At 36.0% G+C, this 24,971-nt stretch overlaps 1 protein-coding gene and 2 long non-coding RNA genes across 5 annotated transcripts in view; all 3 read left to right on the forward strand.

Annotated features, from left to right (window-relative positions):
- LOC123761096 (importin-13-like protein cdm) overlaps nt 1–2,880 on the forward strand; it is a 97,981-nt gene extending 95,101 nt beyond the window's left edge. For 2 of the 3 annotated variants that reach the window (XM_045747037.2, XM_045747038.2), the window contains exon 19: nt 594–843. In XM_045747037.2, coding sequence (XP_045602993.1) covers nt 594–702 — 109 coding nt within the window. In that variant the 3' untranslated portion in view covers nt 703–843. Of the gene's footprint in view, nt 1–593 lie in introns of all 3 variants that reach the window. The other variant, XM_045747039.2, reaches the window with a different exon arrangement.
- Nucleotides 2,881–10,654: 7,774 nt separating this feature from the next.
- LOC123761098 (uncharacterized) lies at nt 10,655–15,791 on the forward strand. Its single transcript, XR_011231133.1, has 2 exons — nt 10,655–14,008; nt 14,091–15,791. It is a non-coding gene; the product is annotated as an uncharacterized lncRNA (long non-coding RNA).
- A 5,859-nt stretch (nt 15,792–21,650) lies between these two features.
- Nucleotides 21,651–24,709, forward strand: LOC138373298 (uncharacterized). The gene is made up of 3 exons (XR_011231134.1): nt 21,651–21,807; nt 23,302–23,486; nt 24,275–24,709. It is a non-coding gene; the product is annotated as an uncharacterized lncRNA (long non-coding RNA).
- Nucleotides 24,710–24,971: the final 262 nt, after the last annotated feature.

A 24,971-nucleotide genomic window follows, 5' to 3' on the forward strand; every position in this document is an offset into this window, starting at 1 on the left:
TACTACTATACTTGGTCACGTAGAAAATATTGTGTTTTGGGCTTTGTAACTCTTTGGTGGTAGCTATTTAGTTTTTTTTATATATTATGGTAGGGATGTTTTAAAAATTTATTCATACATTTTTGCATCTTTAACCTCTGCACTGCGCACCTGTTTTTTGGCAAAAACTTCATAGCACATTTGTTAAGGACATTTTTGTTGTTTTTATAAATATTCAGGTAAAGTTAGTGTCAAAATGTTTCCAAACTCGACTATTTTCATTTCAAAACACAATGATGAAAACATTAAAAAACATTAAAATATAGCCTAATTAAAAAAAAATGGTAAAACTCGCAGAACGAGATTTCTCGGTTGGTGCAGCACAGTGGTTAAACAGCTTATTATTTAAGAGGTGGCACCATTTGGTCAACAAAACCCAATTGGCTTAGTACCTGGTTTTAATGTACTTTTGGGCAAATATAAATTTAAAAAAAATGACTGTAAACACAATGCAGTAATCTAATTGATTTTGTTGTGGAATTTTAATGAAAAATCACAGTGGTGTGATGTTAATACAAGGAAATTTTTCTATAATGGCAAACATTTTTTTGCAGGAATCGGGGAAGCAAACGTAAAATTCTTGAAGCTGTGACAGACTTGGCGCTGATTGGCAGAGGTCTTGCCGGTACAGATTATGGAGCTCAAACGCGTGGATTCCACTGACAGACTGCCTCCATTCTTCCCTCCCTCAACTGTTTTGGGGTCTGCTTGTTGTATTCAAATGGTTTAATCAGCCAAAGTTTTCTTGCTCTAGAATATGTTTCATACAGAGTTTAATACACCATCTCCAAATAAGTAATCAATAACTAATACATGTCAGGTAAATGCATTATTTTATAGAAGTGTGCGTAATATTTTTGCTCTAGTTTATCGGTTGAAATTAGGTTAGTATACTGTAGCTTGTTGCAGTATATTTGGCCTGTATTATATACTGTGTGTTTGCAACAGAAGTGATTTATACATACCTGGGAACTTGGAATGCTACATATTTTAGGACAAGAGAAAATTGTTAAAAATTGTGAATATTTATTTTTATCTTCAAAAAGTTTTTGATGTATCATTGCAAGAGCACAGCCGCCTCTCACAATATTAAGTCATTACAAATACCAAGATCAGGGAATGGGAGGGGCACTTTGTCTTTCAATCGCGTAGCTTAAATAAATATTGTAAATCGTCAACATTATTGATAAATGTTAAAATTTGTATTTTTGGTTAATATGAAAAGATTCACTTTTTATTTGTACAGTTTATCAAGACTCGCGTGGTAAATAGCTGATGAATCTGTCCAGTGATACGCTACAGAGAGAAAGGGGGAGAGAGAGAAATACGATATTTTACTACTTAATTACACTTTATATTGGTTGCCCCATTTAAATGTGTGCCCTCACTATTAAGCTGTAGGGCTTGAGTAGCACTTCAGCATTTAATTCAAGTAGTACCAATTCATAATTTTTTGCTAGAATTTAGAGTTGTCCTTATCCATCACTTTAAGTACAGCAGAATGTGACTACCCTGAACACCAGATAATGTTACCGAAACTTGTCAAGGTGATTAGTGTTTGTGACAGAATTTGAATTCGGTTGCAGCTGAATGCTAAGCTTGCAACTTTTCACTGGTGCACATCCTATGCAATGCTCATTACAGCAGTTAAACTCTATATTAGAGATCTTTATTATATGTAAATAATTTGATAGCAGTATTATATTTTGTTTTATACGGTTCCTTTCGTATGCAGTGTTTATAGCATGACTGATTCCTGCTGTTCATTTGATCATTTAAATGAGAAGACTAAAAAAAATAAGTTGAAGTTTTCAAGCCCCAAAACCATTAATTTTATATTTTGATTCCGAGTGATTAATTCTGTGACTGCTAGATAATGTTAGGTTTGTTACGGCCAACAATTGGGCCATTTAACATATAAATTGGCCTTGACATAAGAGATCCACTAGTCCAATATCAGATTATTGTGATTTTGATTTGTGGCAGTTTCATTATTAATTTTGTAAGTGTGGTTACAGTGAGTGCTACGCTCTGTGCCCCCATCTTCCCAGTACTGTCATGTGATGCTTTCAAACTACTGACAGTAACTTAACACTTGTTCCAACTGTCTACCACTCTCTTTACAAAAGAGAAGTTTCTAATATTTTTTTGGCACCTTTGCTTCCTATAATTTTGCAACCCCCCCATTTTTTTTGCTTTTGCGTGTGTGTGTGTGTGTGTGGAGGGGAGAGAGAGCACATTTGTATATACAGGAAGGATAGTTATGTTTATGGCCCATTTTCTTTGTATATTTTACCATAATGTTTGAACTGTCTATGGTTTTTAGCACACGACCATTTGCTTTTCTATTCGTAAAGAAATGCTTTCCGTTATTAATTTCCTGGCATGGTACCTTCTTTTGATAATTACTTATCCATTATTAGCTTTTTTCAATGTCTTAAATCTGTGGCATTCTTTTGTGCTTAATTCTTACTTTTACAACTTCCCTGTCTATTGTTTCATACCCTCATTCATTCTTATTGTCAGGCAGTGGTTCGAGCTGGTTTGTAACTCTGACGCATTTGTTGGGCAAGTCGCCTCCCATATAGATTTTGCTCATAATTTTATCACCTTCCTTTTTATTTTATTTTATTATTTTTTCCAAGCCTTTCCCTGGATTGATATGAAAATGTCAGTGCCTTTGTTGTGTGTGTTGATGCTGTGTACATGAAGAATGTGCTTGCTTATCGATGAATATGGGGGGAGTGAAATCTAGCTCTTGATTAATGCAGGTCATCTCCAGATGATTGATGATGATCTAACTCTAATTACATGCAAACATGTCGTAACGTCGTCGTCCCTTCAACTTCTAGTGTGTGGTCTGGTCAACACGTGCAAACAAATAATAATAGACTCGCTGTTCTGTGGAGTATTATAATAAGCTCCATAGGTCATCCATTTTAATAATTCCCAAGATAAAAGCTGGAATACAGTGTTTTGTGCCCTCCTGCAGGTAATGATATATTTTTTTATTTCTCTTGTGTACATACTAAAGAGTAAGGTACATATCCATAAGGTACTTTGTATTATGGTTTATCACTTTAACAAATATTGGCTAAAAATGGGGAAAGGAAATTGATATAAATTCAGATGGCAATCTTGCATCCCACAGATCATGACACCGTTGACAGAATTTAATTTATGGGATTATGGGAGAAAAAATTGAGAGAAAATATTAACACAACCATCAAATTATGGTCACATTGTGTTTTAAAGTGAAGCGCAGATTTCTTAGTAATTTGCATCAACAACAATAAATTATTAGGAGGATATCATTACGTTAATACAGTAACGTACCATCCCCCTCCCCTGTCAATTCACTTGGATATCTTACTTTTTTTTTCTTTTTTTTTGAGATTAAATCATATTTTACACTTCAACTCTTTGTATTTGAGCAGCACCCGTAAAACCATCACCATTTGAATGTGAGTACAGTATACACACCCTGGGCATGTATCCAATTACTGGAGTGATTCGTGAATTAGTATGCAATTTATGCTGTATTTTATTAGGTTAAGTAGTCTTTCCTTAAATTTTGGTACAGTACTTTAATTTGGGTTGTTTGATTTTGGTATGCTTTTGAGTTATGAAATGGCCCCCCTTCCTGGAATTTATCTGTAAACATGCAGACAAATTCATTGTGTTCTCCATGTAGCAGTGAATATGGCATATTTACCATTTTCACAAGATATCATTTGGCAGTGACCCTGACCAAATGGTTAAATCCTAGTGTCAATACATGGTGTAAAGTTGTTTCATCATTGCTACTAATACACCTCCAATTTGAAAGTTTTTTTTAAATGGTAAGTAAAAGTTGTGCCAAAAAAAAGTGTTAAGCCATATGTTTTAGTAGAGTTCTGTGAGATGAGAATGTATTTGTTTTGAACAAATTGAACAGTCGAGTACACCATTTCCCAAGCTGAACTTGTTTGCATTAATATGTCCACCTACATGTAGTGTTATTGCTTTAAGTTGTATATTTATATGTTCCTCTGGTTTGTCAGGTCGTAATAGTTCTAGATAGTGGTGCGGTATCATCATTTTTAATCCGTCCTTGTCATTTTCGGTGGCATTTTAATTATTTTTTTATCTGCTTTTAATTACCATTTGCTTCAAAGCATCTTGATAGTTTGTTATCCAGTGAAAAACATTTGCATTCACTCCAGGTTTAAAGAATCTGTAATTATACGTTTATTGATCTGTAGTCTTGTCTTGGAGCTATTGTATTATCCCATGGTTTTTTAGTGTAGCTTAACCAAACATGTTTTACGAGATGGTTCTTGAGGGTTTGAGTACCAGTGAGGGGGAACTTCCTTCCCCAATCATTGGAAAGGAAGAAAAGATTGGATATATCAGGATGAATAGTTTGTAAGGTTTATTGTGGTTGAGAATGTAACTGTTAAATAATGAACCCAACCAAGTTTGGCCTTAGCATTGTGTGTGTTATAGCTTAGCAGTCGAAGGGCCAGAGTTCGATTCCTGCAGAGGAGGCATCGTTTTAAATTTGGTTTGAGCAAGTGTCCCGATTTGTAACCATGTTTTCTCTGGCTTTTAGGAACTTGTATGGTTCACAAATATACAGCCAAAGAGAGAGATCTTCCTGTCTTGCTTAGTTTGCAATAGTGAATCCAAATCTATGAATGGATTAACCTGTAAATACTGTACCGTACTTCCAATTCCAGCACTTGCTAGGATTGAAAGACTCGGTCTAAAACATAAGAATAATCTTGGTATAACACATAAATCTTTAGTAGGTTTTGTTGACAATTCACACCCAAAAAAAAAGAAAAAAAAGAAAGGGTGGGGGGGTTATGAAAGTACTGGGTTTGTGATGAGTTAGGCAGGGGCATAATAGTGACTACTTAAGAAGGTAAGTTGCCTGGTTACTATCTTGTGAATTAATCAAATTGTTCATCAATACGCCATGCATACAGGTGAATTTGATTTAACCCTTAAGCTGCTCTGGGTTACAGTATTTGCCCTGCAACACCCACAGGCGCAAAAAATTAAAATTGTTGCGTCTGCTCCGCCCGAGCTGTCGGGAGGGAGTTGCCACAAAGATATTGCCTAATTATTTCAATGTGTCCGAATGATTTTTTCCAAGTTTTTTTTTTTTTTTCCAGTAATATTATTCAATGGTGTGTAGTATATTTATATTATATATTTATATAATGTGTGAATCATCACTATACTCAAAAGTATTGTGATCATATTAGTGATTCAATTATGTTCATAAGACAATAAACATAGTTTTGCTGTTATTACACTATATACACAGGTTACATAGGTATACAGGTACACACAGGTTATTACACTTTATACACATGTGGCCACACACAACTGATGCTCCCCCTCCCCCCTCACTGGTTCAAGGCCAGATGCACTAACATTCCTCCTTAAAGTTTTCTGTTTGTAATATTGCACTATATACACACATTATAAGTATCTACATGGTTTTGTTCACCATAACTGTTCAACCAAGCTGGTATAGTGCCCAAAGAGCATAGTGGCCACCCAAACACAGCATGACAAGTCATGCAGATAATGCCACCTACCTCACCAAAATGGCTTCTCCCAACACGCCTTTTGCTGTTATTACACTGTATATACATGTTATTTTTATAACATGTTATTTATAAGTATCTACATTTGTGTTCACCATAACGAACCACTTAGTTGGTATGCCGAGTCAAAAGGCAGCGAAGAGCGGAACGCCAGCCAGCCACTGGTCGCCACTCCCTCCCTCTCACCTCATCTCACTCGCCAACATTCTCCTCCCACCATACTGTTTTTGCTTTTATTCACTATATAAAGACGTTGTATTTAAGTATCTGCATGTTTTGTTTGCTATAGCGAACCACTAAGCTGGTATAGTAAGTGCAGACAGAAACAGGTTGCCACACAGATTCGGCAGACGATGCTATAGTCCTCCCACCCTCAACATTACTCCTCCCACAGCACAGCCCAACTTATCACAACAATCCTGCTATTATCAGAATCCTGGTTATTTTCACCAGTCAGGGGTCTTCTGTAATACTATCATTACTAAATAATACCTGTTACATAAAGTTTTGACATTTTTAGGCCATGCTGTGGGCACAAGCTGAACAGCAGTGCTGTGAGCTTATGTTGCGTGCACCAGCCTTGGTGGCTCACTCGGTACCGGGGCTTTCACACCCGGGAATGTTGCCTACGATTTAAAAAAAAAAAAAAAAAAAAATGGCATCTGTTTACAAGAGCCTTGAAGGTGATGTGAACCGTGTGTAGCACCATGGGCCGTTTAAATTTTGCGCGGTATTCCAAAACATCTTGTGAAAGGGTGCGCACTTTCGCATCAGTTACTCAACACGTCATATGAAGTGTTGTGCAGTTTAAGGGTTAATGTTGAGGTTAGATTCCTGAAAAGCTACAAATTTAACTGAAATAACATTAAGTGAAACCAAAAAACTTTGTAGGCCTAGTGTTATAAGTAAGGGTTATGTTCCTAGGGTAATGGGGAAAAATGGTCATCTTTTGCTCACTCTCCCTGCCATACCTACCTAGCATTTCTAAGCTTAGTTTCTAATGATATTATCTTCCTTTACACTTTCGTTAGGATTACTACCTGTTATAGGCCATTTATCAGCCATGCCTCCTTGTCTTGGGAAATTTATTAATAAAAATGTAGAGGTTGGAACTTTCTCGCCTTGTTTAAGGCCATGATCAGCTGGCGAGATGCATTTGTTTCAGCAGCAGGTAAATTTGTTTTCTAGGATAAGATCCAAAAAGCATTAGAGGGGGTAAACAAATAGAAATAGTTTAAAAGGAAAGAGAGTAGCTTACCACAGCTCATTCTTGACTTTTGAGACAATATAGTTTTTAAGGAGTTTCCACTCATACCTAAATAATGGCAAAATATTAGCTATTTTATTTCAAATAAATAAAGTAGGAAGTTTTTTACATAAAATTTAATATGAATGTATAACAACTCCATACCAAAATTCATGCAATTAGGCTGTTCAGTGATATTTGTTGTATCCCATTTATCATGGACATTGTATTACTTTTGATAGCTTTCATAGCCTTGTTATCCGGTGGAAGAGATCAGCATCCCTTAGCTTTAAAGCAAGAAACTTTGTTCACTTTTACTCAATAAGATCATATTTAAAATAAATTTGCATGTTATTTATGTACTTCTGTCACTAAAAGCAGCAATCATAATGTAAACATAAAACATTATTCTGTATAAGCAATCCGTCCGATTGTTGCAGTGGTTATATCCCATATCCGTGAGTGATTGATGCAAAATGTTCTCCGTACAGTTGATGTCTCTGTTGACGGTTTTAACATAAAGCTACTATAGAGAGAAATTGCAAGTAGTTAACCAGATACGGAATGATTTTGGTGGCCTCTGTTCGTCATTAGATAGGAATTTATACACAAATAAGAGAAGAAAATCAGTGGGAGACATAGCCTTGTAGGAGGAAAGATGATAAAAATGAAACTTAGGGTGAAACCTGTGAAAGGAGCGTTTTTGGAGTGTAGCTAATAGTAGATGCATGTAAAGGTAGAAGGACAAGATGGTAGTGGTTACCATACTAGTGTGGCAATGCAACAGTCCCAACGTTGATTTTTGTTAAGGAGGCAGGGCGTTAAAAATTTGGTTTAAGCTAGAGTAATTTCCAAAGTACAGTAGTGTACAGTTTAACTGTTTCCACCGGCGGCTTATAAAATGTAACTAGATTGTAAATTATCCACCCAAGCAAGAGAACGTTACTATACAAATAAATATATATGGGTCAATTCAATACTAAAAGTATAGAGTTGACCTATATATATTTAATGTTTTAACTATTGCCTTAGTGGATTTTTCATAATTCAGTAAATAGATTTATTTTAAGTCGAAACTAAAAAACATATTTAACCTAAATCTGCCTAGTATTCTAAAATTCTGGCTAATGTAGGTACAGCTAAAAGTTTAAATACTAATATGTAATACAAATTTAATCTGTTTAGTTACTTAACAATTGAAAGTTTTTTAAAAATGCAAAAATTATCTGGCTATTGGGCAAAACAGACCTTGCTTAGTAGGGTAGTTCTGGCTGATAGGTAAAACACACACATGCATGCACATATCGGGGGGGGGGGGTGCCTGGTGGATAGCACACAGGACTCGTAATACTGTGGCACGGGTTCGATTCCTGCACCAGGCACAAACAAATGGGCAAAGTTTCTTTCACCCTGAATGCCCCTGTTACTTAGCAGTAAGTGGGTACCTGGGAGTTAGTCAGCTGTCACAGGCTGCTTCCTGGGGTGTGTGTGCGAGTGGTGTGGGGGGGGGGGAATAGTAGTTAGTAAACAGTTGATTGACAGTTCAGAGGCGGGCCGAAAGAGCAAAGCTCAATCCCCGCAAACACAACTAGGTGAATACACACACCACCACCACCACACAACCACACCACAACACCACCACCACAACACCACCACCACCACAACACCACCACCACAACACCACCACCACCACAACACCACCACCACAACACCACCACCACAACACCACCACCACAACACCACCACAACACCACAACACCACCACAACACCACCACAACACCACCACCACCACACCACCACCACCACACCACCACCACCACACCACCACCACCACACCACCACCACCACACCACCACCACCACACCACCACCACCACACCACCACCACCACACCACCACCACCACAACACCACCACCACAACACCACCACCACAACACCACCACCACAACACCACCACCACAACACCACCACCACAACACCACCACCACCACAACAACACCACCACAACAACACCACCACCACCACCACCACCACCACCACACCACCACACCACACCACCACACCACACCACCACACCACACCACCACACCACACCACCACACCACAACACCACACCACACCACAACACCACACACACACACCACCACCACCACCACACACCACCACCACCACCACACACCACCACCACCACCACACACACCACCACACACACACACCACCACCACCACCACACACACCACCACCACCACACACACACCACCACCACCACACACACGCACACTAAAAGCAGAGTGGTAAACAGATGCCAAAAAAAATTAGAGGGGGTTGAAATAACAAAATGATCAGAAGTTTCAAAGCATCATATGAAATTATAGGGGAGATGGTACACAATGAGTATAGCTCTCATTCTGTTGCTACTGGCACACTTGAATAATTACATAACCATCCTTACTTACTAACCATCACTTGTGCACTGTTCATTCGCTCTCTCTTGCCTGCCCCCTTCCACCATCAATTTTGATAATTCTACAAATCACCCTTATACCAGTCTATACTCGTTGCACCTGCTATACACTCTCATTACACTCCATATTCTTGATAATCTGCCCTATTTAAGCTGGCCTTAATGTTTGAATGCTATCTAGTTGTTTTATTCCTCTAATCAGTAGTACATTAGAAGCTACTAATTGATGTCACTTCGGTACTGGTATTCGATTCTCCTTGCTTAATTAAGTGTATTTAAGGTTGGTCTCTTAAGTCCTCGCATACATTCTACCTTTGTCAATCTGAACACAGGTTTTAGCGAGTATTTTAGTATTGGTAGCAGCAAACAATAGTTAAATTTATTGCTCAAATTGTTTCATTCTGAATACATTGAACAGATTGCTTAGATTGATAAAGGTTGATCCAATCTTTTTTCCTTTTTGATCCCAAAGATAACACAAGGAGAATTATTTTCATATTCAGACACATTTAGTAGCATCTAGATGATAATGTCTTAAGTTTTTACACTTGTCTATCCAATGATTGTTAAGATGTCAGCATGAGAACTCAAAATACACTCTTGTACTGAGGTGGGTCAAGGATGATTTTACACACTAAACATATTTTAGTACAAGGAATGATTTTAAAATACAATGTGGATATTATTTGATCTTCAATAGAGTGGTAACCTTCACTGTCGTCACTTTACAGCCTAATAAGAATAGGTTTTAATAGTTTTGCTTGGGTAATTTTAATGAAGGTAGCTGTTGTAGAACTGTTTTTTTAAGTTCCAAATCTAGGACTTCTAGAAATTGTGGATGTCTTCTAGTAAACTTGATTATCCTTTGATGACAACACCTTTCTGATAGTTTTGAGGGATGAATTGACATTTTTATTAATGTTAGTTTTCATTATGAATCTGAAAGTACCCAGTTGTACACATTTACCCAGTTAGAAACTCAATCGTGCAGGCACAAATGGGTGAATACAAGTAGCTGATTACACACATCTTTGCAAATGGCCATTCTAAAATTGTTGCTATTGGAGGAAAATACTTAATTGTTAGTATTCACTTCAAAAATAATGTCCAGTTCTTGTCTTCTGTCAGTTGAAGACTTTTTAGAATTACTTTATAGCACATATATTGAAATGTCAAATAATTACATTAAGATTTTTTTTGTTTTTGTGTCAAAGATGAAAGCAGGTTAAGCTGTCATTATTTTCTAGGTAATAAGCTGACATTGTTTTTTCTTTACTTACTATTTGTCAATTATAATGGTATACAGTCTTCCCCGCACGGTGAACCTTTTTGTGCATCTTTATAAGGTATTCCGTGAAAAAGTACCTTCGTTTTTACTTAATTTCCATTGATTACTTCTATGTTTGTATTAACAACATAATGTTTGTGTTTTTGTTGACCTGCATGGAGTCAAATGCTATTTTACTTGTACATAGACCTGTTAAGTCCTGACAGCTCTTGGCTCATACTGAATAAGATTTTTTGACATGAATGTCATTCAAGTTTCCCTACCATTAGCATCTTGGACAATATTCATTCATAAAGGTGTTGGTTAACTCCTAATCCTGGTCCAGGGTAAAGTAGTTGTTAGTGGTACCATTGGCATGCAGTTTTTGGTTATAAACATCCTCTTATTTTATTATTTGTGGAGGGGGGAGGAGCCGTAAATTTAATGTCTTATTTCAAAATAAGTAACCAGCGCCAAGTTTAAAATAGCAGAGAAATTTGACATTTTCTTACACTGCTTGTACAGCTAGATTTGTTTCCATGCTAATCTCTCTCTCTCTCTCTCCTCTCTCTCTCTTGTCATACATACGTTTTCCAGATTCATTGCAATGACATGTGGGAAATCTTTAAAGATTTAATGTGCTGGTTATTACCAAACAAATAATTTAAAAAGCAGAAGCACTACTATAATTACAGTATGTAGAACAGCCCTCACCATGTATAGATACAAGGGAAGAGAAAAAGGCTGATTATCAAGCTTTATTTCTTCAGCACCACTTTTGTGCTACTCAGGTATATAAAATTATAAAGCTCCATTTTCTGTCAGTTAACCAGATTCCATACACATTACTTGTTCTCTAAGAGAAACACAGCACTGTATTTTAGTTGCATTAACTATATTTTCCACCAAATCATGTCATTTTAAACAATAAGCGTTATTTATTCATATCCATGTAAACAGACTCCTTTGCTTAATCATACCATTTGCGTTTGTAGTTTGCCGAAGCTACACACACCATGCAATTTCACTCGTTTAATCACGTTCATCATTTTTTTTGGTCTTGACAGCTTTTTTTTAAAGATCTCAAGTGCTTCATATAATAAATGTACTGTATTCTCATTTCTATTTCCAATGATTGAACCTTTAACATGGTAATACTATATAAATCCATTGCTACTTCATGTAGCCTACTAGTCATCATCCCGTTCCATGTTAGTTTCTTCAATAAGTTCACGATGGTACCCTGAACTATATTCTTATAAACTCTTATGGAAACAGAAGGAACAATCTATTATATTTCTTAATTTATTTAAAGATATCTTTGGAAATCTTTATTTAAAGACGAAAGTTTCGAAAAGGTCATCTGTTTTCTTGAGTCTTAAGGACAAACATTTGTTTGCTATAATTTGTTTGTCTAAATTGTGGTTGGATTGTGATTATTTACGTTTGCTAATTTCAGGCACTGATAATGTTTGATCCCATCAACAAAAATTACTTTTGGTAAAGTTTGTTAGTTGAAATGCTAATGTTACATGAAAATTTATTTATTAAGAATATGATGGTACTGTATTAACCATTGATGTTTGTTATGGGTGGAGACTTGAGTCGTGTTCTAGCAATCATTATATGAAAGCGTAATTGATTACCCCAAGTTCACACACAAAAAGATATTAAATACAGTAATTAAAATTTTCTTCAAAAGTTTTTGAAATAGCCATTAAATTGTGTTGATTTTTACACTGCTATGAAAGATACATTTGGCCTAAAAGAATTATCAGACTGACAAGACAAAAGGAATTAAGATTTGTATAGGGCTAATTTTATTTGGAATAATTTCATGCCAAAGTAGTCATGATACATCTGGGTAGAATGTGCTGGTAGCCTGTTGTCTACAGGGAAAAATAAAGTCCTGTAAAAGTGATTTTGATACTGTCTACATCTGATGTGTGTGCAAATATTAACCAGCAAAAGTATCTACATTTTAATGAAATTACATACTATATTGTGCTGTACATTATGCTTTTGCTTTATAATTTATTTTTGTATTCATACTTTTATGCTCTTTGATTCCATAAGATATTTTTGTAAATACAGTAATTTTGGAGAAAAATAAATGGTAGTGTTGGAATGCCTAGGACGGCTGTAACTTGGTAGTGCGCGAGTTGATCACCCTGGACTGTTATGTCATAGTCGAGCACTTCTTGGTGTGGACACGAGCTTCTAAACCTATACTGGTGACCCAGGAGATTTGTGTACTGTATTTTATTGTGGTAATCTAATACTTGCCATTAGAATGTACATTATTTCCAGTGGTTAAATATTCTCGTACTGTCTGAAGTTTTTATCCAGATATATTAATGAATCTGATATAATGCATGTTACGCATTCTGAATGTTATCCACATGTTGTTTAGAATGGGGTTCCAGAATGATTACTTGCATATATAAAAGAAGCAAGGATGCAACACACTGAATGGAGGTTTCTAGTTTTCATTAAAAGGCAGATGTTATATTGCTCTTAACTATTAAATAGAAAGCGTCAGCACCATGAAAGTGCTAGAATGGATCTTCCTGACTAGGCGTGTTAATTGTTGGCTAGGCTTCTGGTCTTCCAGAATTGAATGAGGTAAGTATACAAATATTTATAGCGAGCCATATTTACTTTCACTTTTTGATTATTTATCGTGTAGTACCCGTCTCTCGTGTGTGTGTGTATCTGTAACATTCTCGGATTCAATGAGTACTCCAGCTTCACAAAGTTTACAGTGATAGTGACAATTACGTACCATCAGTGTAAATACTGTGATGGCATGTGCTCGTGTGCTTCATTCAGTTTTGCTTTTCCTTGTTTAATATACCTTTACTATGAATTTTGAGTACAAATTGCATCTGGTTCTTTATTCACAAGGGATCAGAAGTCATACCCTAACTTCATCATTGTTGATGCTTTTATTTTGTTGTTGTTCTGTGTAGGATAGTTCCCACCAACATGCCCCAAGGAATTGGTTTAAACATAACAATATACTCGTTAATTTTATGTGGATTGTTTTTGGGCACTTATTGTTTTCTGTATTAACAAATATTTCATATTAAATTCGGTGAACTTTGTTGTCCAGTCTTAATTCTTTATATAAAAATAGTCTGAATTAATCACATTATTGCCTTAAATTGTAAATTGTATTTTACTTTCAAATATAATTTAAAGTACTGTAATTTCAAAGTTTCCTTTATTAATTCAAATAGTTTTACATTTTTACAACTGTACTGTGATAAGAGCATGATATTCTTTCAATTGTAATTAGTTTGTAAAAGTATAGAGTTTGTAGTGGAGCTAAATTCAGATTTTTCAATACTCTTTCCTGTATAATTATTGTTATGGGAAGGATAAGGTAAATTTGTCCTGTATAATTATTGTTATGGGAAGGATAAGGTAAATTTGTCCTGTATAATTATTGTTATGGGAAGGATAAGGTAAATTTGTCCTGTATAATTATTGTTATGGGAAGGATAAGGTAAATTTGTCCTGTATAATTATTGTTATGGGAAGGATAAGGTAAATTTGGAAGAATGAACAGACTAGAGAATAACTTTTTTTTTTCCCATAGCTCACTTGTCAGTCACATTATAAAGTTGTATATCACACACACAGCAAAGTTGTGTGTGGGATACACCTTGACTATTGGTGTTAACAGTGAACTGCTACAATGTGATGGGTGATTACAATGTCCGCTTTCTAGTAATGTTATCAACATTTATTTAACGTGAAAATACAGACCTATATAATAATATCCATGGCGTCCATGTGTCGGCATCACTTGACCTTTGCTAATGATGTTCTTTATTAAGATGTGCTCAATATGCTGGTCTGGGCTAAGTTAGCTGGTTATACAGTACCTTGTACTTCATTTTAGTGCATCTATAATGCTAGTGAACATTTTTGGATTTGTTAATGTTTAAATTATTAGGCAACAAAATATTGGCCATATTCAAGCTAATGTTTTAGAGATCATTAGTGTTAGGAATTGTAATTTTTGAAAATTATTTGTGTACTGTATATAGAGCCAATCTTACGAAATTGTAAGCTCTTGCTTCAAGTAGGGAACTGAAGAAAATAGAATTTGCAGTGATTACTACTTGTAAAATAAATGTGAAAATCATAAAGCTTCTTATAATAAAAGAATTTTAGGTCCATATTGACCTACCATAATGCACTGTTATACTGGAATGCATTTGGAGCTGTCATTGGTTTGTGCCAAGAGTAGCAGCTTAAACATTTTAATAGGCAATTAAAGGTATTGACTAGTTTACTCGAGATTAATGTAGTGAATGCTTATGTGTAAACATTAGTTAGGTAAGGCTACTGAATTGCTATTTGTGACACTAAATACAACTATAAACATTACTTCTCTTGTGTATAATGAGTCTTGCCCAGCATTTAAGGGATTTCTTGAAGAAATTTAAAGATCTTTGACTCCTTCAAGTGGGATGCAATGTCCACATTATAGCAGCTTGTATTTATATTTACCAGAAATCCAGTTGCCCAGGAATTACTTGTAGTCACATTGCACTCACTCGAACTCATTGAAGTTTTATACAAGATATGTTTTTACTTCAGAAGGAGATGCTCAAAGTTTCAATAATTTTCATCCTGTAATGTCTTTTAGCCTTCATACTTTATTGACTGTATGTGCAATGATGTATGTAAGTGAGCAAATGTCTTTAAATTTTTAGGAAAAATTTAATTTGTATGTCTTGTTACAGTTTATATAAAAAGGTTGTCATGTAGAACTGTATATTTTACATCATCGTGGTGGATTTGACAAATGTTCAGACAATGTTTCCCATGGAAAACTCTGCCCAAGAATGTGCCATGATGAAAAGTGGAATAAATTATTGTTTTTAGTGTTAGTGAAGTCAGGGTTGAAATTGCAGTTAACCTAATGTAGATAAGGTGAAATATGGTGCAAATAACCCAGTGTTTCAATTTTGATCAACGCATGTTCAAGTGGTCTGTTTTGATATATTTTTATCATTTATTGTACATTACTGGAGGTTCAGTCATGACAAGCCTGTGCCCTGGTGTTTCTTGTATATAGCTAGTATTAGGTATTGTTTGATTGTGCTCATTGAGTGACTTTTTTTTTGTTATAAGAAATATAGAAACAAATTTTATTTGTCTTTACTTTTCCCAAGTGTAATAAATGTTTTGTATCTGACCTAACAAACTTATATATATATATATATATATATATATATATATATATATATATATATATATATATATATATATATATATATTATAAAATATATCTTATATAAATGATATATAATATATATATATTAATATATATCATATATATATGATATATCATTTATATAAGATACATTATATAATGTATATATCATATAAAGATATATATATATGATGTATATAATATACATATATATTATATAAGATAAATACATATTACCTATATAAGATATATATTATATAATATACATGTATCATATATAAATATCGTTATATGACATATATTATAAAGATATATAATATATAATATATATATCTTGTATATATATTATACAAGATATATATATTATATATAATGTATATCATATATATCTTATATATGATATATTATATATAATATATCTTGTATATATGATATACAAGATATATATATATATATATCTTATATATATTATATAATATATATTATGTATCATATATAATATATCTTATATAATATATATATCTTATATAATAACTGAAAACTCACACCCCAGAAGTGACTCGAACCCATACTGACAGGAGCAACGTAACTGGTATGTACAGGGACGCCTTAATCCGCTTGACCATCACGACCGGACATAAGGAAGCGATAGCCGAAGCTATTTGAACCACTTCCCCGCCGGCACTCGGATGGTAATCTTGGGCATAGCATTTTATCAAATCACCTCATTCTTTGGGGCACACGTGAGGAACACAAATGCAAACAAGCCTGAATGGTCCCCAGGACTATATACAATATAGTCCTGGGGGATAGTCCCCCAGGGGACTGGGGACCATTCAGGCTTGTTTGCATTTGTGTTCCTCACGTGTGCCCCAAAGAATGAGGTGATTTGATAAAATGCTATGCCCAAGATTACCATCCGAGTGCCGGCGGGGAAGTGGTTCAAATAGCTTCGGCTATCACTTCCTTATGTCCGGTCGTGATGGTCAAGCGGATTAAGGCGTCCCTGTACATACCAGTTACGTTGCTCATGGCAGTATGGGTTCGAGTCACTTCTGGGGTGAGTTTTCAGTTGTATATAGTCCTGGGGACCATTCAGGCTTGTTTGCATCTTATATAATATATATATATATGATATATATATTACATAAGATATATTATATATATTATATCATATAATATAAGATATATTATATCTTGTATAATATATATCTTATATATAATATATCTTGTATATTATATAAGATATATATATTATATATCTTATATATAATATTCTGTCGGCAATTACGACTAATTGCCGACAGAACCTATAACCACCAAGCCTAACTACTCGGTATATTCTAGTACGTAATAATATTAACATGTATATGATAAAATACAAATTTTGAAATCGCAGTACGTTAATAAAATTGATGAACGAGTCTCGGTGGTGAACCGCTAGTTGGACAAGCCTAGCCAAAAGTTCCAATTGCTGTTCAGTGTTTGGCAAGGAATGCAAAGAGGTATATTCTACCATGTTGTACCATATCACCTCACCCACGAGTATAAGTTTGGACGAATTTGCGTGTTTACAAGTTACAGTTGTGTGTGTAAACTAAAGTCTTTGAAAATGTAATCGGTTATTACGAAACGCGTTCAGGCGTCGCGTCAGACTAGAAATACAAATGAATTTTGGAGACTTAATTTTTCAATTACCATTGACAGTGAAAAGAAACATAAGATATATTGAGAAAATTCGTTAGAATTATTAATCTTACCTTTTCGGCCATATTTAACATATAATATATATAATCAGATTCTTTATTCAGATAAAGGTGCATACATAATGATAGATTTAAAGACAGAGATACTACATACAATACCTAAAGTCACTAGTACGCATAGCGTTTCGGGCAAGGTGAGGGGGGGGGGAACACTTAGATTAAAACTTAATAGTAATTGAGCTTAAAGTATAAATTGCGTTGAAAAAAATATTAAAAATAAAAAAGGGGGGGGGACAAGGCAGAGAATAGCAATTATACAAGTTGGTCTTGTATAATTATACAAGCAATTATACAAGTTATTGTAATCAAACAGCATTGATTACAATAATAAGACATGGGTTGACATTTAGGGGGTAAGGTAGGTTACATGGAGTTCATTAGGTAGTTTTTAGTTTTTATCTTAAACTGGTTGAGAGAGGTACAGTCTTTGGCATGAATAGCCCCCTAATGTCTTAGAGTAGTTCATGAAATATTTGATAAAAATCTTGAAGGAGCGGTTGTTTGCGGCCAACAAGTTGATGGGGTTGATCAGGTGTGGATGGGTCCATACAACTGTAATTTGGTGTTGTGAAAACATTGTGGTCGGTTTCTCCTGCAGACAGTTTATGCCTGGTTGGTTGATACCTGGTTGATGGGGTTCTGGGAGTTGTTCTACTCCCCAAGCCCGGCCCGAGGCCAGGCTTGACTTGTGAGAGTTTGGTCCACTAGGCTGTTGCTTGGAGCGGCCTTGGAGTATGCCGTTGTTGTAATATTTGAGGTGTTGGAATAAAGACTGAGAAAAAATGTCAAGTCTGTAAAGAATGGCACGGTGAATCTTTGGGAATCTTGACTCTTTTCAAAGTATTTGTACTAAAGAACCATGTCGGTCGTACGCCTGCCAGGCGGTACAAAGATATAAATTGTGAAGCTAAGCCACAAAAAGTCACCATCTGGTCACCACTTGGTCCGGGAGACATCTCCCGTCACGCAGGGTGCAGTCGCGCCTCCACAGATCTCCAGTATCAGCTCTTGATACTGGTAATGGCTCAAAAGGGCCACCACTTACGGGCTATTCATGCCCGTGCCACCTCTTGGGTGGCTTAATCTTCATCAATCAATCACAAAAAGTTCAGATAACACCGCTCCTGTGCCAGGTAAGTCTACTACGGGCTCACCATAGCCCGTGCTACTTGGAACTTGTTCTGAGTAGCTGAATCTATAACAATCACAAAGTTTAATATAGCTAGGCGACTACCTTTATGACTGATGGAGAGTAGATGGTTCAGGAAAGGGCTGTGTATTCGGCAGAGTGGTTTCACATCTGGGCCGCTAAAAGGGAACTTGAAGTTTCAAAAGGATCATCAGTTTTTTATTTTGTTCATTTATTATGCACCCCATACCCATCTTGTGGGCGGTATTGGAAAGGGTTATAGAAGCACGTAATGGGCTCGGGGACTGAACCCCACAATAAGCTACGCAAGTTACAATCACACTGTGTATTCTAGCATTTCGGTGTTTAGCTACCACATAGGAGTGATTTAGATAACTGCACTTGAAGCAAATGTGGTCATGGTGGATATGATTTCATGTGATAAATCATAGACTATTGAGTAGTCTATGATTTAGACTACTCAATAGTCTTTTTGAGTAGACTATTGATCCTACTTTGGAACATTCCCCTCCCACACCACCTGTTTTACAACCCTGTGGGTGAAAAACCTGCAGCTGCTCCTGTTTTCAGTCCCACATTGTGACTTGTTGAGCTTAAAACCATTGCTCCTTGTTTGTGTTACATCTGACCTTTTTTAAAAAATGTTTGGATCCACCAAATTTTTCAATATTAACAAAAAATAACTAATTTGCCGAGATGTGCCTAATGTCTGGTTTGCAGTATTGTTGACCGTGTGGCCCTCAACCATTCCTGGTTTGAAAGTTGACTTAGTTCAACTCCAGGCAATAAAAGTCATTCCAGGACATTCTCCAAAATGGCTATATCTTTCTGAAGATGATGTCTCCATGCTTGGATATGTAGCAAGTATATTTACTATATAATATACTTGCCTCACACTCTCATTAGCTTGTGTAGATAATGATATAGGTTATGTAAGATTAATAAACCAATCACATTTCCCAAATGTACAACTAATCAGCTAATACTTCTTATTAACTTGATAGAGGATGGTCATGTAACAACTGATTCTACCATTGTAACGGTTGCTATTTGTAACCCTAAGACTGTAATACTGTGATTGTATTTTTAACCCCATAAAAACTGGAAAGAGTTCGCCCTCACAAATGCTCAACCCAGTTGAGCATTTGTGATCAACCCACTTTCACGGGAAAGTGGGAGAGATGACCAAGGTGTTAAAGATATCTCTGCAGTCAATTACAGTCTGGATAGTTAATAAGGTTACTTGTTTAACAAATGCAGCCACCACTCCTCCCAGTTACTTTTAAAACTTAGGCTAATTAACTCTGTAGGAGATTATTCAACTAGCACAAGTAACTTTGGGAACTTTACCTTTTTTATATATTGGTGAACAAATCCACAAGGGCCGTGACGAGGATTCGAACCTACGTCCGAGAGCATCCCAGACGCTGCCTTAATCGACTGAGCTATGACATGGTAAAAAAAAAAAAAAGTTGAAACCAGAAGTTCTACTGAACTTACTTGGATCCTGCAGCCTCTCCGAGACACAAACCAGGGTTTTACACAACTCCCCCCCCCCCCCCCATGCACTCGAGCTATGTCAATATACACAACTCCCCCACTCGAGCATGGGGGGGAGTTGTGTGGTGCAACACAGCCCATTATGTTCAGTCAATTGGTTGTAGACCCAGGAAAGGGTGCATTTGTTAATTTAGGGGCGACGACGATTGTGGGGCTAGGAAGGGGTAGAGCTTGAGAGCAAGGTGCCTTTAGGGGTGGAGTCTAGACTTCACCTTCAAGTATGCAAGAGCCAAAGATTAGTGTCTCCCAGTGTCAACTGGGAGTTCAAAGAGGGGGTGAGTGATCTAACACAAAGCGACATCGGCTGAGGAGAGCAGTGGAAAGGTAATGTCTGCGAGATTCACAGCACAACGGGTAGTCCATCATTAGTTATAAGGTGTTTTCCAGATTCCTTTATAAATTCTTAGCAAAGACTTATAGGTCAATAACAAATACATATTGTAGATTATGATTTCAAATTTATCACACTAATTTGTGAAAGGCAGAATAAGAGAATATTACAAATGGCCAAAATAACATAAATTTCAAGATATTTATGATTATAAAACACTGTACATAGGTTTGGACATAATGTATATATATGTTTTTATGTATTATCTGTTTTACAGTTTTTCCCAGTAAACATCTGCACCTTATGACAGCCTCTGACAATGTTGAAATTATGGCTTGCATTGTTACTGTATTCAAAGTATATTAGCCTTGATTAGGACTGACGAAGAGCACTTAAGACATTAATTAGTTTCTAAACCAAATTTCAGCATATCATTTTATAAAGAATTAAAACTGCAAGTCTCTCTAAATTGTTAAGGAATATTCTTATCTAAGGAAATCTTAACACACAGTGCCAATCAAAAATACTGGTATCTTTTCTTGGGTTACTATTAAAAATAATCAGTCTGACATTGCTAATATAGTATTAAAATGGCGAAAATTACTATAGGCTGTTTGTAGACCACGGGACGAGTTCCTGAATTCATTATTTATGAATCTCGAAACCTTTTAACCGCTGTTTTGATTTATAATATACTGATTAAAGTAAATCAGTATATTACTTATTACATTAAATTATAATATTACTGATTAAAAGTAACTAACGGGATGTAAAACATTGGAGCGCAAACTAGCACAGCACGAGAAGTTGAAATTGAAATAAGTTTATTCAGGTAAAATACACACAAAGGGATGAGGTAGCTCAAGCTATTCTCACCCCGTTCAGTACATCGTGTTAATACATACATAGATACACATCACAAGTAATAAACGTATTACCGAACATTCTGAGAGATAAACATATACATTAACTAGCACAGCACGAGGATATGGTCGTTAAGCACTGTGACGTCACCAATGACGCTGTGTTAGGCAAGAAGGTCAGGAGCGGCCAGCGACTGCCTCAGTGTCGGGCTGACAGCCAGCAGACGTGGTTCCTTAGGCGGTGTCCCGCTTCTTACATCATTTGCAGCTACACCGGTCATCAGGTAAGGTTACCGTGGACTTTATTGCTCAATGTATTAACTCGTATAAGGTGCAGGTGTCGATATTTAATTATGGTGTGACCTGGTTGTTGGTGTAGCGTAATGTGGGCTCTGTTATCTGTGATACCTTCAGAGGGACGGTGATATTTGGGTGGCGTGTGATATCATTGGTAAAGTTATTTACATGGAAACCTAGTTGACGTATCCTAATAATAGTATTAATAATTAGCTTCGTTTAAGATTTAGCCGTACAGCATTAAGTGGCTGGTCCACAATTTTTTTTTTTTTTTTTTAAATCTGCATTAGAACGGACAAAGTCTTAATATCTGGGCAGTACGTAAGGTATTTAAGTACGTGGCCCGTTTAAAATGCATTAATTATTAGAGTAATGACTAAAGGATACAACTTACTGCAGAATTTTGGGGATTTGTAGCTCAGTTTTAGCCAGCTGTCATATTACTTGAATTTTAAATGGCTTGTAGGTATTGTAAGGCACTAAATGTACAGCTTATTCCTGTGGCGTAGCGTTGATAGTAGTTGGTGGCAGTTTATGGGTATTTGTGGCTTAATGGTCTAAGGGTGTTTTCAGTCCCCCCCCCCCCCCCCCCCCCCCCCGGGGCTCGCAGAACTAGGCTGCTGCGATTAATCTTTATCTTTTAAAATTTAAAGGTATTAAACCCACTTTTTTTTTAACAGGTGGGTGTGGATTTCTGTAATGTAATTCACGGAAGCAATTTCATCTTAATTACTTTGGTTACGACCGGGTATTTGGCAAGTTATGCAGGTTTGAATTTCTTCAGTCTTGATAACTGTAGTGTCCATTGCAGCGGGTAAACAAATTTTCAGGTACAGTAGTAATAATAGTTTGTGGTAAGGTATAAATTGAAAATTATATTTTGGTATTGTATTAAATCTCGGCCCTTCCGCCCCCCCCCCACCCCTCCCCCCACCCCTCCCCCCACTACTACTTGGGCAATTTTCCTAGTTCATGTGGTTTCTTCAGTAGTGCGAAAAATGTATTTTAAAGCTGTCAGTAAAGTTAATGTATTCAGTGGGGCCGTAATTGGTAAACATAGAAATCTGCTTGTCTGGGATCATTGTTTTCCCAGTCAGTCAATTTTGTTAGTAGTAAAGTGTTGGCATGTCGCTAATTTACGGGCTACTAGTGGACATGCCACGTCTTGTGGGGTCGTAATGTTAATCAGTCATGGTATCGGTAGTCACTAGAATGCGTGGTAATATTGTTTGGAATGGCAACTTAAAAGCTATTAGGATGAATGTATCAAACAAATTAAGAATTTAAATTTATTGCAAAAGATTTAGTACTAAAGTTTGTACCCTGGTGTTGCGCTATATATCAAAGATTACAGACACGAGGGTATACAATGTTATACAGAAATTATAATTTGTTGAACAAAAATAACCTTAAGACTTTTTCATAAATTTGATAATTTATAAAAACATTGTAATGGTTTAAGTAACTTAATGTTTTTCTAGGGTCTGGCTCGACAATGGCCACGAGTCTTCCTGAGAAATAACTTAAGTGAACGGAGGACTATAGTCAGTCACACAAGGAACGGAACTAGTTCTGGCGTGACGTAGCTGCAAGTCTCGATAGAGGTGGTTGGACGGTGTTGAACACGGGGCGCCTGACAACGTTGCAGGAATATCTGAAAGAAAAGGCAAGTTTTTAAAACGTTCAGTTAATATTTATCATTAGCAGGAAACTGTTGGAAAGGATATTCTGCAGAATTATAGAAAGAGCATCTGTGGGACATTAGAAACGGTTGGTATTAACTAGTTTACTTATCCTAGTTATGAGACTTTGGTTTAGGAGGCGGTAAAAATGCCAGTTAAAATATAGAAATTAATGGAATAGGCTACCATAATTAGTAGGGAAATATCGATAGATGAGCTTTGAAGCAGCATGATTCAAAGATAGTGTAAAGGATGAATGGTAGTGTTCATGACGTTCATTGGGAGGACCTAATAGTGATCGGTGAAAATAGTTTAGGGCATTATGAATAGTTAACAGGGGGGGGGGGATGACGAACTGTGGAAGGCTTTGCTTCTACACCACTAGAATTTGCAACTAGAAATATTGAACGTTGAGTTTGCAAGAATACTGCAGTTTCTGACTGGTTAGCGTAAATGTTAGGAAGAATGAAGGAATGTACATATTCTTCAGTTGACTATAACGGTAAGTGTTTAGCAGTTTTAATGTCAAATGGTATAAGTTGGTATTAAGTATGGTTGACGGGCCATTTTTAGTGAAAACGTGTAAAATATAAAGGGAGGAAACGTGACTACTAACGATAATTTTCAGAACATCGTAGATTTGTGGTAGAATGGTGGTTAGAGAATAGTTTGTAGTAAGAAATAGTTTGGCGTGTAGTTACTCTAGCTTGTTGGAAGGGCAAGAAGTAGAAAAGTGAATATTTAAATTAATGCAAACATTTTAACTTTACAGACGCAGTATAGAAAATGGATGAAGACGGGTGGCTGTAGCAGTAAGAAGCCCGGTGAAGCGGACTGCAAAATTGGGAAGAAAGATGCAAAATAAATAAGTTGTAAATCTGTGGATTGTGTACTTTGAAATTGTTCTTAGAACTATAGAATCTGTTCCCTCTTATGTTCAATATCTGGTGTATGGCGTTATGACTATTGTTCGGCTGATTTTCTACATTAACAATGTGGGTCCGATGAATGTTGTTCGTATTGGAATAAATATCCCTTAATTATAGACGTTAATGTTTACAGCTGTTTGTGTATTCTTTAACGGATGGCTATGCACAGTTTGTCTAAAATGCCATGTTTATTGTCGTAACATTGTCTAGGCCCAGTGTATGTGACAGTGGCTAGAATTTAAAATGTTTGTTAATAAAGTGTTCATATTAGATAAGAAGTGTGTGAATGTCCCAAATGGCTTTAGTCCTCTTGATGTAAAAGTTTAACCACGAAGTGTTAGTGTCAATGTTAAAATGGTTGTTCCTAAGGGTTTAAAGTGTTGATTAATCACCTTGTTCCTTAAGAGCATTTTGGTGAAACAGGCTGTACACTGAATGACGCAAATTGGTTTATAGGGAATATTTTTGTCGACCGTAATCCTCACCTAGGTGGTGTTAAATACTTGGTATTATTAATAGATGCAATCTTGTGGAATATAA

This window comes from Procambarus clarkii, chromosome 41, assembly GCF_040958095.1.
Source record: "Procambarus clarkii isolate CNS0578487 chromosome 41, FALCON_Pclarkii_2.0, whole genome shotgun sequence".
Classification (NCBI taxonomy): domain Eukaryota; kingdom Metazoa; phylum Arthropoda; class Malacostraca; order Decapoda; family Cambaridae; genus Procambarus; species Procambarus clarkii.